This window comes from Poeciliopsis prolifica, unplaced genomic scaffold (assembly GCF_027474105.1).
Source record: "Poeciliopsis prolifica strain line A6 unplaced genomic scaffold, Auburn_PproV2 SCAFFOLD010, whole genome shotgun sequence".
NCBI classification, from domain to species: Eukaryota; Metazoa; Chordata; class Actinopteri; order Cyprinodontiformes; family Poeciliidae; genus Poeciliopsis; species Poeciliopsis prolifica.
This window is the reverse complement of record NW_026562385.1, coordinates 10146396-10161251: the sequence shown is the minus strand read 5'-3', so window position 1 is coordinate 10161251 and position 14856 is coordinate 10146396. Positions and strand designations below refer to the sequence as shown.

Below are 14856 nucleotides of genomic sequence, written 5' to 3'. Positions count from 1 at the left end.
CATCGCTGAGAATTAAACGGTGACCATGACTAATAACAACTGATGTCACAGCCGTGCGAAATGTCTCCCAACCTCTCCACCCTTTGCATACCGTCGTGTTCCTCCTCTGTTTTCACTTAGGCAACGACTTGCACCCGTTTGCCCCCCTGCCCCCACTTGCCACCAGAGACATGCCTTCGTCCTGAAACACCCTGGGAAAACGTTGTACGTCGGGAGGAAGAAGCTGCACGGGTCATCGTTTGCATGCCTAAATATACACGTGCGTTTCGCCCGTGGCAACGACATTGTGATTATGCTTAGCTGGTTGGCAGTCTGTCGCCATGGCAGCGTGCGTCCAGTTTTAGGAGTTCCCCCCTCAACATGGCCGGTGAGTCACCAGCGGCCCTCATGAGAGTAAAGTCAACATCTTCAGCTGATTGGCAAAGGCATGAGAATGAACACAAAGATGGGAAAAAATTACTACCATGGGTTTGTGTGTGTGTGTGTGTGTGTGTGTGAGTGTATGTGTGTGTGTGTGTGTGTGTGTGAGTAAGAGAGAGAAAGAGAGAGAGTGACATATTGGCAGAACAGACAGGAGAAGGAGGCAGAGATTGTGTGAAAGGCAAACAAGAGGCTTGTCTGGGTGTGGACGTAAAAGGGGGCTGGGTGTAAGTGGGCGTAGGAGTTGTTTCTTATGTTTGTGCATTTAGACTCGCAGCTTGGAATTAGGATCATTGACAGCAGGAGGAAAAGGACGTGGAAGAGACACGCAGCCGTCTAACAGTAAGTCAGAGTTTATCCCCGGCGCTTCTCAGGGCCCCGGCCGAGTCCAGGAGGGCAAAACATTTGATGATGTTTTCTTCTAAAGGTTTGCTTTTGGATGCTTTAATTCAAATTCAGAGAAAGATACTCGCTTGTCCACCTCAGCCTGAGCCTGTTTTTGATTTCCCACTCTGTTACTCTTTCATTGCTGGCTTAACTTTCCAGGCACGGTGGGATGAACTGAAATTTGGCTCGAAAACGTGGGTGAATTTGAACAATTTAAATTTCCAACTTCTAAAATTGCAAATTAGATTTTATTTATTCTTTTTTTTTTTTTTTCTTCCGGGATAGGAAACTCAGCAGCACATGGAGGCCAGACGTTAAAGTCCCTCCAGCAACATTTGACAAGTTTGGCCTTTTTGAGTGAAAGTTGGAAGAACCGAATATTCCTCATTAAACTTTCTGAAAATAAACAGTTGGATCTTTTTTCTTTTTTTTTTAATCTCAGCTCGATTTTATAATTTGTTTAATTTCTCAAAATATTTTTTTATTGTTTTTAAGCTTCTGAGCGCTTTAAGCTGAAACGGCACAGGTAGCTCAAAAAAAAAAAAAAAAGTGAATCTCGTGGTTTCCCGCGGTGAAACGGACGGCGGAAAAGTCAAAACGATGCCCAGGTTCTGGTTACATGTCTGCCAGCTCCATCCCCCCTGCCTTCAGGAGGTTTTCCTATTTTTTCTGGTGACTGATGCAGAATGTGTTTTTTTTTTTTTTTTTGGGAGGGCCCAACCCTTGACCGCTCCTTTACCGAACCGGCACATTCCAAGAACCTCTGATGTCTCCCACCCCAGCGTGGCTCCGGATTTAACCCAAACGCGGCTCGTGTGCACACGAGGCTCTTTACGGGCGACTAAAACTGTAATTACAGTTTTACAGCAAAAGCATGAAGCAGTTTGTAAAATGGCTTCTGCGGTTTTTAGTCCTTTTCCTTTTTGGGGGGGCAGGCAGGGCTGCATTGTGTTAGAGTGTGGAGGGATCAGCATCTTGGTGAGAGAACTGGGCGTGTACTCCACAGTTATTTCAGGGAGTGGCAGGTATCCTTCAAGCATTAGACAAGCCCATACTCATCCACCCACCAGGAAGTCTTCCAGGCCTTCCCTGCCAACAGTTTCTGTGTTTACCGACCCCCCCTCCACCTCTTCCCCCAGCAGAACCTCGTCGACAGACATCAACCTGAGTTTGGTTGACGAGAACCCACCGGCTCGCTCTGAAAAACCCACGTTAGAAATCGAGTAGAAACCTTTTAGAGTGAGTGTGTCGACGTCTACAATCACTGTCAACTTCAAAACTCTGTTTTCTTTCTGTTCGTCCCCGCAGGAAGGTCAACATGCTGGTTCTCATCGCTCTCTCGGTTCTTCACATCGCAGCCATCATCCTGCTGCTGGTGGCGACCATCGACAATGTAAGTGGAGGCTCCGTGTTGCCTCGACAGGAAATCGCGTCACGCAGGTTTGCTCAGCCGTAGCTCGTCACAAAGATCGCTCAAGAGGAGTCGCTCAGCGAAACCAAATGCATTCAATAGCTTTCCCATAACGGAGAATTAGACGCAAAAAGAAAAATATATGAATTCGGGAACTGACTGTCTGACAAGACAACGCCGATTCCCAGATGTCCATCCGTGACATCTGCCACGCCCCTCCTGAGCATCATGCTGGGATTGAAGGGAGGGTCTTCGTTTTGGCTTCCAAAATGTGTTTTGCCAGTAGGGGGCGATAACGTTGCAATTAGCATAATCAAGCACATGAGATAGATGGGGGAGTGAGGTGTATAAATGATGTTATATTATCGTTGTGACTTTTTAAATTATTCTTGTAGTTATCTCAGGATTTCCACATGCTTCAGCACATTGTAAAGCGCTTTTAAAAATATCTGATTTGAGATACAAACGTAGCAGATGATATATGTTTTGCTAAATATCCAGGTTAATATGATTGGAGTCTTAAATCCAGATTTGTCTGAAGCTGAGCTAACAGCTTGTTCAAAGGTGGGCGGGGCCTGAAGTTAACTTCTAGCATCTCAAAACAACTTAAGGTCTCTAAGTCTGTTCTCCTGTGTGTCGTCTCTCCGGACTTTCATTCCTTTTCCTGTCAGTGTTTCACTCTGACTCCTCCATTAATGTAATGGAGTAACAAAAGGGGTTGTGTCAAAGGATTGGATTTGATTTCGCTGCTCTTCCCTCCAGGCCTGGTGGGTGACTTCTAACACGAGCACCGATGTGTGGGGCCAGTGGGTGTTGACAGGCAACAAGTGGAACTTGACCGATCTCCCAAGCTACTATCCACAAAGTAAGCATCACCTGCTCACCCAAAAACACTGATGAGTTTCACCTCGATTCCCAACCGGGCATCATCACTTTGCTCACACGAGTTCCACGTGTTGATTTTTTTTTTTTTATGTATCTCAACTGGATTTGTTCATCTATTCTTTAAAGTGTAAAATACTCGACTGATCAAATTAGCGATGCTTGGATATTGTTTTTAAAACAGAGAGATGGAATCAAAAGAAACATTTATCCTGTTTGAAAAAACACAAAACACCAGCACCATTAGTGCTACAATTAGGATAATCCTCCATTGATTGAACTTGCAAAGTGTAAATATACATACTTATATATATTTTATAGATTTGGGACAAAAGAAGGGAATCAACCTGAAAATTTTATACATGTTTCTAATAAATTAATTAATAAATTAAGAAATAAATGTTTTTTTTTTTTTTTTTTAATAAAAATCATCTGTGATGATGTCACACGCCTGTCCTTATTTGAGCCCTGGCTGATGTCTGTTGCTCTCTCTGGCTCCCCCTGCAGACTACCTCCACGCAGTGCAGGCCACCACCGTGCTCGCCTGCATTTTCTCCATCATCGGCCTCTTCGTGTTCATCGCTCAGCTCTTCACGCTCCCGAAGGGGAACAGGTTCACCATCTCTGGCGTCTTTCAAGCCCTCGCCTGTAAGTCACGCTTGGAAAGAGCATTTCTGTAACGCTTCCCGACGGGTTTGAGACGTCACCGTCCTTTTCTTTTTCTTTTTCCCCTCTCCACCCTCCCCCTCCCTCCTTCACCGTCCTCCTCCTCAGGCCTGTTCATCATGATCGCAGCATCCATCTACACGGACCGTTTCCACTTCGACCAGCACAACCTCGGCAACTACGGCCACAGCTTCATCCTGGCGTGGATCGCCTTCGGCTTGACGTTCATCTCCTCCATCGTTTACTTTGTGCTACGCAAGAAGTAGCGTGGAACAAGTTGGACACTGGATCACACTCCACATTGTTTGTTTTTTTGTTTGGAAAAGATCTACTCCTCCAGCTACAATCCTGTTTGTTTTCTTTGTTCCTTTATTAAATTTAAGCTGCTAGTGTAAACACAACAGACCTGTGGATATTTTTCACATACACTTAACGTTTGACAGAGTCCTGCCTTCCGACGGTTCCTTCGACTAATGAAGCAGGAGTCGAACTCGGCCGTATCCCAGTGTGTTTTCAGCCCGGAGTCGGGCTGGCTTTCTTCAGGGCATCTAATGATACGTTCTTTTGTTTTTGTCGTTCAAGCTGAACAGAGAAATCCTTCAGGTTTAAGATCAATTCGAACTTAATGATTAGTTTGTCGTCGCGCAAGTCACTATTTTCAAAGAGATCATAAAGCGTTCGACTGGCAGCAGTATAACGATGATCAATAAATATTCAAGTACAGTTTTTTTATGTACTTTTACATTTATGAATATGTATGCTGCAGTAGATTTTTTAAAAAAGGGTATTTTGTTATTTTCTTTGATGTTTTTGCATTACTTTATTGTTAGTTTATCAATTTTTTTCCGTCTTCTCTAATAAAAGACGTTCTCTAACTTTATAATGCTGAACTAATATGATCCAAAAGGCCTTAGATTAATTTATGCTCCTCTAAAAACATTATAGATATTGGAATAAAAGATATTTGTAATTATAGGAGAGACTAAATTTGAGAAAAATCCAAATTTTGTGCAGAAACACGGTTAAAATCTTCCCACAAAAGCAACCCGAAGCCTGAGACACGATGTGTAAATAGGATTTCTTCCCAGCAAAGCTCCGTGTGTCTGATGTTGTTTATTTTTGCTACATGAATGATCATAACAGTGATTTTTTTGAAATAATAAAACTTTTCATTTTCATTCAGTGGTGACTTGTCGTTTATTTCCTTCCCCAGCGACGCTGTAGACGGACGTCGACTGGTGGAGTTCAGTGATTTTGACCCAAAAGTGAAACAAACAAACAGGATCGACGGTTCACACCAAGACATTCGTCTGAGTTCAAACAGAGACGAGGTCATTCGTTCTGTGTTTAGACAGGCGGCCCTTATTTCAGGACGAATGAAGCTGAAAATGAAGCTGGGAAGAAAAGGGGAAAAAATCCAAAAAATTTTCAAAGAACTAAACTTTAGAAGTTGATTGGAGAGAGGAAACGTGAAGAAAATGATTGTCTAAAATCTCAAATTCTGCAAGGTAACTTACTATTTTATTGTATTGATATGGCATTAATTACACTTCAGCATATAACAAAGGATTGCTTTCATCTGAGTCCTCACTGATGATGACTGGATGTTGAAAGAAAATGGATAAATGTGGAAAACCGCGGGACAAAAATATGTCCAGAAAAGTTATTTTTGAGATATTTTTCTTTTAAATCAAATTTGTAATAGAAGTGGACGGTTACATTTTGCAGTTTCGTTGTATTTTCCAGTCTGCACCTTCAACACTTCATAAGCAGTTACATAAAAATGATAAATAAAAAAAAAGAATCTAAATTTTCTGGTTGTTTCAAACTTTACAATTGTATGCTTATTGCAAATCAATTATGTTTAACTGCACAGATGTAAATTTTTGATCGATATTTTTACAGGGAGACCGAATTTACTTTCACGTGGATTCTAAAGGGTTGAAAGAATAGCAGCTGATTTTATTCAGGTTCGCTGTGTCAGACTTTTTTCCTTCCACTCAATTTTCCATCAAAATCCTTGGACAGAGTGCTCAGTGAACAGAAAGGTTGCTGTTGAGTTAATGGCTGTTTCCTGGTCAACTCTGTAGTCTTCAACCAAAACCTAACCTACCATCCTTGTTAAACACAAGTCTTTTTTGGCCAAAAGTGTTGAAATGTGATGCGTTTCACAAGTTATTGACGATACTCTGATTTGCCGAGATGCACTTTTGCAGAGTTCAAAGCGGGCTGTAATCCTCGTCCCGATCGAAGGGATGCTCCGCGCGTCCCGGAAGCATCCTGTGAACGGAGATGGAAGGCGAGAGAGACGGGGAGGACAGGGAGAGGCGGTGGAACGGGGACGCGGGTGCCGGGCGGTGCGGGGGAGGAGGGAAGGAGTCCGAGTGAGTCAGGGGAAGTGAGTGGGAGTGGGTGAGCCTCGGCGAAGCGGGCGGCGGAGGCTCGTAGTAGGGAGACAGGTGGGAGATCACGGGGGCAGGCAGAGGGGCGGACAGGGTGACGGGCAGGTTTGGGGGGGTGTAGTGGGGAGCGGGTGGCAGGAGGCCCATGAAGTTAAAGCTGCAGGGGTTGAGGCTGGAGCTACTCCTGGGCCCCACCATCAGGACCTTCTTGGTGTAGTTGTTCAGGGTGGAGACGCCCGCCGCCATGCACACGGTGAAGGCTAGCCACACCAAACTGATAGAGACAAGAACAAGAGGCACGCTGTTCAGGACGGTTTCTGAGTCTGCTTCAATCGGGCTTAAAGAGTGAGCAAAAACAGCTAAATCACAGCAGGAGTTTTCTCTTTTGTTCTTTGGTTTGGTTTATTTGCCGTTTGGTCACCAGAGCTACCATTGGTTAACCCCAAAAGTGATAGAAGGAGTCCTTTAGGGCTTGCTTGTTTGCAGGGACGTCTGAAATAACAGGCAGGTACCAAGTGACCCAAAACCCTAACCCTACCGGAACCCCACTAAAACTTGGGTGCGAGAGGAATTCAGGGAGGCTATGGAGATCGACATTTGCTTGTCCCAAGGCAAGCGACTCCAACGGGACGCAGGATGTGTTTAGTTTGGGAACACTGACTCCTCAGATTGTTGACTGGTAGAACAAGTTCTTTCAAATATCCTTAATCTGAATAGACATGATTAGACATGGTCATGGGAGCAGGGAAGGAGCACAGAGGTTGTTAGAAAGTTCCCCAAGGACAGTGTGGCAGGAGTGGATGACTTCTGTCCTGGGGAGCTGAAGGATGGTATTATCACTGCTGGCCCATGGAGGACTGTAACCAAATGTCAGGAGTGGTAAATGCCCCCCTCTGGATTGGGAGACTGTTTTGTTGCCTCAACAAAACAACCCAAATATCTAGAGCTCTCAAGTGATGGTTGGCCTTATTTGGGATAAAACTCCTAAAAATATTCCATTTAGGTTGTTTGGGTGTCTATTCGAGAATTCCCAGTTATGTCCTTCCGAAAGGAGAAACCCCAATTCAGTGGAGGAATTTTACATGCCATCTGGTCAGACAACAATTAGCAATCCTCCTAAACTGGAGACTATTATGAAAGAGATAGTAATATATGCCTATTAGCTAGCTAACTAGATAGAGAGTGATGGGAAAGGGATATATAGTCGGTTCTCCTTCTAGAGCTGATAACTAGCTAGCTAGTTAGATAGGTGTGGTAAATAAAAAAAACTGCGATAAGTCTTGGATTTGATTTAGCCTTCCTATAAAAGGGGAAAATACTTTTTTTTTATATAAATTAATTGAAACAGAAGTGACCCACTACAATATTTGGGATAGTAAGTATGCCTGCAGCTTTGACAAAAACATGAACTAAAATAAATTAATAAGTGATGACAAGTTCATTCTTATTTCAAAGTTGAAATATGAACATTATTTCAGAATATTAGGACAAGCCTGTTTTACTATTGCTTTACTTTTCCACAAACTGTCACGATTAATATGATATTCATACGGCTTGAGCTTCAGCGCATGTTGAAGCACATTTTAAAGTGGGCCTTTAAAATGTTCCGATTAAACAGAAAGGTCCAACAAACTCACTAGAATGCCCAGGAGTAGCCGTAGCTGTGAGGTTTAAAGTCTTCTGGTCCCATTGAAACCGTGGTCTGAAACACCTGCATGAACATCATGTGACCCACCATCCCAAGAAGACCTGCAAAGCACGAAACACCCCCCACAAAAATCAACGGCTTCAGTTCGAACCAGCAGCCCACACGTAGATCTGAGGGGGCAACAGCTGTACCTCCCAAGACCGTGAAGACCGCCGCAAAGGCGTTGAGCATCTGGCCCCAGCGCAGCGTGGAGGGAAACCAGGCCGTGATGCACAGCTGGGCGGACAGCAGTAGGCAGCTGACCAGCAGCAGGCCGACGTACATGAACTCCAACGTGAGACACAGCCAAATCATTGCTGCAGAGGAAGAAACGGGAGGCTGAGAGCTGGAAGAACAAACATGTGTGTCAGACAATCGTCCAGCAGGAGGAGGGAGAATTTACCTTCCTCTGATTCGGGAGTCAAACTGTAAAACCATCGACATTTCTCCTCTAAAAGGACAAGAAGAAAAGGGGGTTACAAAATAAACTCACAAATCTGTATGGACAGAAAACGTAATAAACATCCAAAGCCCCCACATTAAACGCCAAGAATTACATCAGAAACCTTCGTTTTTTCTTCTAGAGGAAACATCAAGTTTAATTAAACACATCCATCAACTATTATGTGGCAAGGCCGTTTGGATAAAGCCTTTCTAATGCCGGGCATAACCTGATGAGGGATTATAGGATTTGTTTGGTGTAAATCTGCTAGGATGGCAGCGGAAAGAAAAATATTAGCTGCACCAAAAGCCGAAACACAGGCTAGTGGGGATTTGTTTATTTCCTACGATGTTAATAACGATCATTTAAATTTCACCAAAATATCAACCAGAAAGCAATTATTGCTCTCAGAAGAATCTTGATTGGCTGCAAGCGCATCAACAGAGAGCAGCAGCAGCAGCAGCGTCTTTCCCTCTCAGTTTTTAGTTAAGCTTCTTTGCGGCTTGATTGCCAAACTGTTTAAATGATCGCTCCAATAATCTGCCTCCAAACTCACAAAAGGATGAGTCTTAAAGACGCAGGTGCAACTAAGGATGGCAGGAAAAAAATCAAGACCACACGAACGACATGTAGAGTTGGAAGATGGAACAGACCAGATGCCATTTTGTGCTGTCAGACATCTGTGTTTTTTTCCCCACTTTCAAACACAAATGTCAACGTAACTTATGCCCCAAAGCAAAATAAGGTCGTTCTGATTTGAAGTGGAGAAAAACCCAACATTAGAGATGTGGCTAATATCTCTAAATCCAATCCAGAACAACCAATCGCTTCCAATCAATAAAAAAGCATAACTGAGTCTGCTCTGATTGGTGGTTTTTCCACTGGGAGCATTTCGTCATACGACGATCGTGACGTTGGGAGGAGATAGAAATGCTCAAAGTTTTCACAGATGACCTGTGAAAACTCGAAACTGTGAAAATGTCAGTTTGAAACTAGACAGTCTAGCCAAGAAAGCCTTAGAGTTATGAAAACAAGTTACTCCAGCACATCCAGCACACCGAATCCCGGACGTACACTTTAGGTTTTTGCATTTGGACTTCTTGTCCTCTCGTTGCTCCTGCTGTGGAGGAGTTAAGAGGCTGATGGTTCAACTCCCCACATCGTTCCTGCTCGGTTCGTCTAATCAGCTGCAAACGAGACGATGATAACTCGGCCCGTGTTTGTGAATCCTGTTAACCTTTGGCCTCCCAGGCTTTTAATCCATAATTGAGTCGTACCGTTGAAGTCTAAATCTCCGTGAGCAGAACTCGCCGTGGTGATAATCCTCTTTGGGCCGAGAGCACAGCGCCGCAGGCTCACAGTCACACATCTACGCGAGAGCCAAGGAGATCCTGGCTCATCCAAACTACCGTCCTGTGGCCCTGCTTCTTACTGGGACCAGTAGCGGTTTTGCTCCATGAAGTCCAATTAGCATTTCCAGTCAACAGCATGTTACTGTAATCCCTCATGATAAGATTCATTTAATATTCTAAGAGTCACATGTAAAAACAAAAATGGATTAGCGTCTTTAGATTTCTCACTTAGAAATCCGTTGTTCTTTCATTTATTCGTTTTCTGCAGCCGATGAAATCCCTGTCAGAGTTTCTAGCGACATTTTCAGGCTTTTGCATCAAACAACAAGAAAAACAAAGAAAAGAAGCAATGTTGTCCTTTTACATCCAGTCATTGATTTCCTACACAATCCTTCTCAATTCTAGCTTCTTGTCGGTACTCCACCTGGTTTTCTCCAATTGAACTGGATTTCTTTGGTAGAATTTCAACGGGTCCAATCAGCGAACAGAAGGAGAGTTCGTGAAAGGTGACGTTGGTTTCCGGTACAAACTAACCAAAAATCGTTCAGTGCGTTTTGGCCACCCTTCCAAAAAGATTTAGCCGACATCAACAGCCGCCTTGTTCGGCTCCCCGCTCCTCTCTTCGCCTGAGGATTGTTGTTCAGAATGCAGGCAATTTCCTATAAGCTTCTTAGCATGGGACCGACTCGTTACATTTGCCAGGGGCAAACGTTGGAAATTGGGTAAAGAAAACGACCTTCAGCAGGGAGCAAGGGTAGAAGTAGGGACTGGTAAGAGCTATCAACCTATCAGATTTATTTATTTCCAATTTGATACGTCCACAGACAAGGTAGGGATTTCTAAAGGAGCACACCAGACTGGACGAAATTAACGTCCATCACTTGACATTATTTTGTATTTTTAAAATATTGGTGTCTTTCTTCTCTTGCATTGGACATTCCTTTGCTTTTTTAAAATTTCACGAGCTTCCTGTTGTAACGCAACATCAGTAGACATTGATATAATGACGCCGTTAGCAATAGCCAGTTTGACATTAGTGGCGTCTCCATTTCTCTCAACAGAGAACATCCGGTCACTTTTCAAAATAAGAGCATCAACATAAGTCACTCTAACGGCAGTGATTTTTCTTAGACGTTTATAAGTAGGGTGGCTAAATGTTAATATCTTTCATCACATTAAAAAACAAAATTGGCTTTTGTTACTAAAATAACATGAAACTGACAGTTAAAATAAAAAAAAGTTTCATATTAAAGTATATATAATTAAAACAATATATCTCACCCTAACTGGCCTTGAGACAAAGAAATTGTACCTTTGACTTCATATTTTCTTGTTCAGTTTTTTTTAAGCAGTCACTGCGGATGGTTTCTGGACGTTTCTGCTGCTGGAACCAGCCAGTCCTCTTTCTTTAGGACTTTACTTTTGATTCTGCAGAGAGCATCGTCTCCTCGTTTTATTAAATTTTTTTTTTTTTTTCCCCCCTTTCGGGTTCAACTGATAACCCCCTCGCTCTCTCACCCCATTCGTCCACGTAGATGTTCTCCTCGCAGATGATGAACAGGCCGGTGTGAAAGTTCGGGAAGACGAAGCGGTCGTCGCCCGTCTCCCAGAAGAACTGGATGTTGGAGGTGTTGGACACGCCCGGCACGGGGATGCACCGCGTGAACTTGGTGGCCGTGCAGAGAGGCTTGGGCACCTTCTGCTGACCCGAGCACCAGAAGGAAGAGGTGAGGGCCACGGTGCTCAGCAGGAGGGACACCACCGTCTGGAAGAAGGACAGGGAGGGGGAGCGCACTCTCTTGACGAAGGCCATGGTGGGAGGAGGCTGGCGGAGGGAAACGAGAGTTAAAACATTTTTTAGTCTTTGTTCGAAAAGCTTTGTTGGGACGACAGACACGTTCTCTAAATGCAACAGTTTAGTGCAAGTGGATTCTGTGTAATATCCTCCTAAAACTTCTCTGTGCTTTGTTGTGATTTTTATGACAGACCAGTACAAAATGGAGGACAGGAAAGGAGAAAGGCTGGAGGTTCACCTTCGACCCTGAACAGCCAGGTCTGCAGTGGAACATAGTGAGTGAGCTGCATCTCATTTTCGATGTCGAGCACGGACTATTTTCAAAATGTAGATTCAGAAAAAAAAAAAAAAAAACGAAAAAAGAACTTTATTGCTTTTCTTTTAATGTTGCAAAAGTGCGAGAACCTCGTTATGTTTCAACTCTGCAACGAGCTGCAGAATTCCCTTTCTACAATGACCTAACATTGTTTCTTTCAAATATGGCATTTTCTAAATGACTCATATTCACACCAAAGTCATTTTCGCCTTTTCATAATTACAAAAAAAAAAAAATTAAATTCCTTCTTTCACCACGGATTTGGATCAAAGCATGTCTGAGAGTCCGGCCCGATCGAGAATCTGTGGCAAGACATGAAAATTGATCTTCACTCCAATCTGAGTTTGAAAAAGAAAATACATAAAATGTAAACATTTCTGGTCAGAAAGATGTATTCCTTCCCTTTAATGGAAAAGTTTAAACATTTTTGAAAGAAATAAGTTTTTCTTGAATCTAAAAATTCAATTCTAGCAACAGATATTGATAAAAGTGTCTATTTTGTTTTGAAGCGTCTTGTATCTTTTGTGTCTCTTCACCTTGTCCAGCTGGAGCGAAGGCAAAACCCGCTCTTAATGCTGCAAAGGTCGTTGACCCCTGCTCTGGGCTGTGCACAGAAAAACATTTGCAAGACATTAGCCGGTCTTCAAAGTACTGATTCAGAGGCACTGAATACAACTACACATCACACTGTCAAGGCTTTTTTTATTTCTTTTTGCTGATAAAAAAAAAAAAAAAAACTTCAAACGATGCAGAAATTTCAGCCCCACTTCCCAAAGTCGTCCCGTTTGTGCTGGTCGGTCACAAAAAGTCCCAATAAAATCCACAGAAGTTGCAAAGCCCTGCGAATGAATTCTCCAAAACGCCAATCGTCACCAACTTTTGCAAACAAACTGAAACCCACACAGCCCTGAAAAAAGACGCGTCACGCTAACTGGGGAGGTAATCTGCCATCGCCATGGAAACCATCCGGGGGACGGACGCATCCGAGCGCCCCGAGTCCCGCTGCACGTTGGACACAAAGGAAGGGTTCTTACCTGCTGTGCGTCTTCCCTCGGCCTCTCGGAGAGAAAAAGTGGAAAAGAAGCGACGGATCCCCACTCCCACTCTGCTCCACTGATGACGGGAGGATTTTGGTCACCACAGTGACCTCTACGGGGGATGTGTGACGGTCACTCCCGACACAAGCAGGAGTGTATCTCTCAATCACTCACACACACACACACGCACGCACGCACGCACACACACACTCGCCTTTAATCCAGCCGTATAAATAAATCCAAAACAGGCAGCTCAGGTCCATCTGTTTCAATTTCATTCCTAGACTCATCTTGATCCATTTCATTCCCCTCCATCCCCCAATCTCCAGCCAGGGCTTTTCAGCCTGCACAAGCAATGTCGGCTTGATTTAACCTCGACACCAAAGCTACACACACAACTTTCAATTTGGAGAGAGAAACTGTGCACTGAAGAGCAGTAGGACCTTTGGAGAGAGAAGTTTGGATACTGACAGCATTCATACAAAATTCATTTATTAAGACCTGATGGGTGCAAAGCACTGAACTGTATGTACAACTCCATTAAACGGTGTTAGCGCCCCCTACGAGTTTCTATTTTGTTACATTTTAACATTTCAGACTAACTGTAAATTTCTGCCACAAAACTCCAACGTTTTGAGATCAATCTATGAAATTTTCTAGAAAATAAATATATATATATATATATTTCCGAGCTTGGAAAATATAAATTTCGCTAGAAAACCCCCCCTCATTTTTGAAAATACTCAATTAGTTGAAGATTTTTGAAACTTTTTTTTTTTATACAATGGCCCAAATATGCTGTTGTAGATTTCAAAGAACCTGTGTGAATTTAAAAAGTATTCAAATCCATGCATTAAGGCTGCGGCGTCCGAAGTGCTGCCCGGGAGAAACGCAACAAAGTGGCAACTGGCAAAGTCTATTGTCCCCTCAATCTGAACCCTGTGCTTTGGTCAAGTGAGGTCAAAGTTCATGATAATTCTGGTGGAGGACGTATGATTCCATGGATGTTTTTCCTCAAAACGACTTATGAAACTTTAGTGGAGAGCTTGGCGCCCCCGACTCCTCGTAAAATGAGATTTCCATCAAATGGATTCTACTAGAAACGGAAAGCGTGGTCTTCCAGAAGATGTGAAACGCCCGTCAAACTAAAACATTATTACTTACATAAATATTCTTATGTTGTCTGTCTCGAGGCACAAAATCTGCAATTATGATTGCAGAATTTTTTTTTTTTTAAATCACAAAAAACCCAATTGTGAATCCTGAAGGGATCAGATGGAGAATATTTCATTTTAAGAAGTACTTATCGACTGCAGAGATGGCTTTTTGTTGTTGTTTTATCAGGTTTTTTTTTGCAGGTTTCAAATCCATGAAACCTGCATTCTGGCACAACCGGCCTTTGAGTTTGAAATTGGCCGAAAAATGAGAAATGAAACAAGTTTGAGACCTTCGACCTAAAACAAACCAATAAAGAAAAAGGTCCACCAGTCAGCAGCGTGATCTAATAAAAACTTACAGAAGACCTGCAGCCGGCACAAAGTATTAACTAATCAGATTAAAAGCAGCTTAATCTGAATTATACGAATCACATAAAACAAGTATTATAGTCTGTAACAAAAACAACAAACAAAACAAAACAAAAAAAAAGGAAAACACGGCTTTTCTGCTGCATCAGCCATGTTGTCCTTGTAGTATTGTTTCCGGGTTGTTTGCATCGTCCTGCCAGTCTGGGAAACAATAAAACGAGCGTTAAACTTAAGCCCCATTAAGGCTTCTGGAACCCAACGATTGTTTTCTTGCTTTGAACAAATCTGTCAGGCAGGGCTGTTTAATGATTGCCTGAAAGCTGCGGTGAATGCCCGTCCCGGGCTTGCCGCAACAGGTTTTAGACTCAGTGGTGCGTTTTGTCAGATCTTCTATGGAGGGTGTAACCCTGTGAAACGGACCCTCCCTGTCAGCTGGAAACGTTGAAAGACACGGAGGGGGAAAAAAAAATAAAAAAATAGAGAGAGAGAGAGAGAAAAGCCGCGCAAATCTGATGAAGAAGGCTGAAACAAAG

The 14856-nt window shown here is 43.1% G+C and overlaps 2 protein-coding genes across 3 annotated transcripts; one reads left to right on the top strand and one right to left on the bottom strand.

Moving 5' to 3' along the window:
* Positions 1 to 597: 597 nt before the first annotated feature.
* LOC129363420 (epithelial membrane protein 2-like) lies at positions 598 to 4944 on the top strand. The gene is made up of 5 exons (XM_055035544.1): positions 598 to 762; positions 2116 to 2200; positions 2981 to 3083; positions 3608 to 3748; positions 3875 to 4944. The coding sequence occupies exons 2-5, from the start codon at positions 2126 to 2128 to the stop codon at positions 4030 to 4032; spliced, it is 477 nt and encodes a 158-aa protein (XP_054891519.1). The 5' UTR covers positions 598 to 762; positions 2116 to 2125; the 3' UTR covers positions 4033 to 4944.
* Positions 4945 to 5045: 101 nt separating this feature from the next.
* Positions 5046 to 13242, bottom strand: LOC129363402 (germ cell-specific gene 1-like protein). Of its 2 annotated transcripts, XM_055035520.1 has the most exons (6): positions 12795 to 13242; positions 11168 to 11474; positions 8259 to 8306; positions 8008 to 8172; positions 7806 to 7917; positions 5046 to 6442 (listed from the first exon to the last, which is right to left on the bottom strand). In XM_055035520.1, exons 2-6 carry the CDS (start codon positions 11460 to 11462, stop codon positions 5986 to 5988), a joined length of 1077 nt encoding a protein of 358 aa, XP_054891495.1. In that variant the 5' UTR covers positions 11463 to 11474; positions 12795 to 13242; the 3' UTR covers positions 5046 to 5985. The 2 variants fall into 2 exon arrangements, with proteins under 2 accessions (XP_054891495.1, XP_054891496.1); XM_055035521.1 differs by lacking the exon at positions 12795 to 13242 and having other exon boundaries at positions 11168 to 11716.
* Positions 13243 to 14856: the final 1614 nt, after the last annotated feature.

Excerpts from the sequence above, each read along its gene's own strand:
- LOC129363420 (XM_055035544.1), top strand. The coding sequence starts at position 2,126 with ATGCTGGTTCTCATCGCTCTCTCGGTTCTTCACATCGCAGCCATCATC. Across the intron at positions 2,201-2,980 it reads TGGTGGCGACCATCGACAAT|GCCTGGTGGGTGACTTCTAA; the intron begins GTAAGTGGAGGC and ends TCTTCCCTCCAG. Across the intron at positions 3,084-3,607 it reads CCCAAGCTACTATCCACAAA|ACTACCTCCACGCAGTGCAG; the intron begins GTAAGCATCACC and ends CTCCCCCTGCAG.
- LOC129363402 (XM_055035520.1), bottom strand. The coding sequence starts at position 11,462 with ATGGCCTTCGTCAAGAGAGTGCGCTCCCCCTCCCTGTCCTTCTTCCAG. Across the intron at positions 8,173-8,258 it reads GACTCCCGAATCAGAGGAAG|CAATGATTTGGCTGTGTCTC; the intron begins GTAAATTCTCCC and ends CTTCCTCTGCAG. Across the intron at positions 7,918-8,007 it reads GGTCTTCACGGTCTTGGGAG|GTCTTCTTGGGATGGTGGGT; the intron begins GTACAGCTGTTG and ends CGTGCTTTGCAG.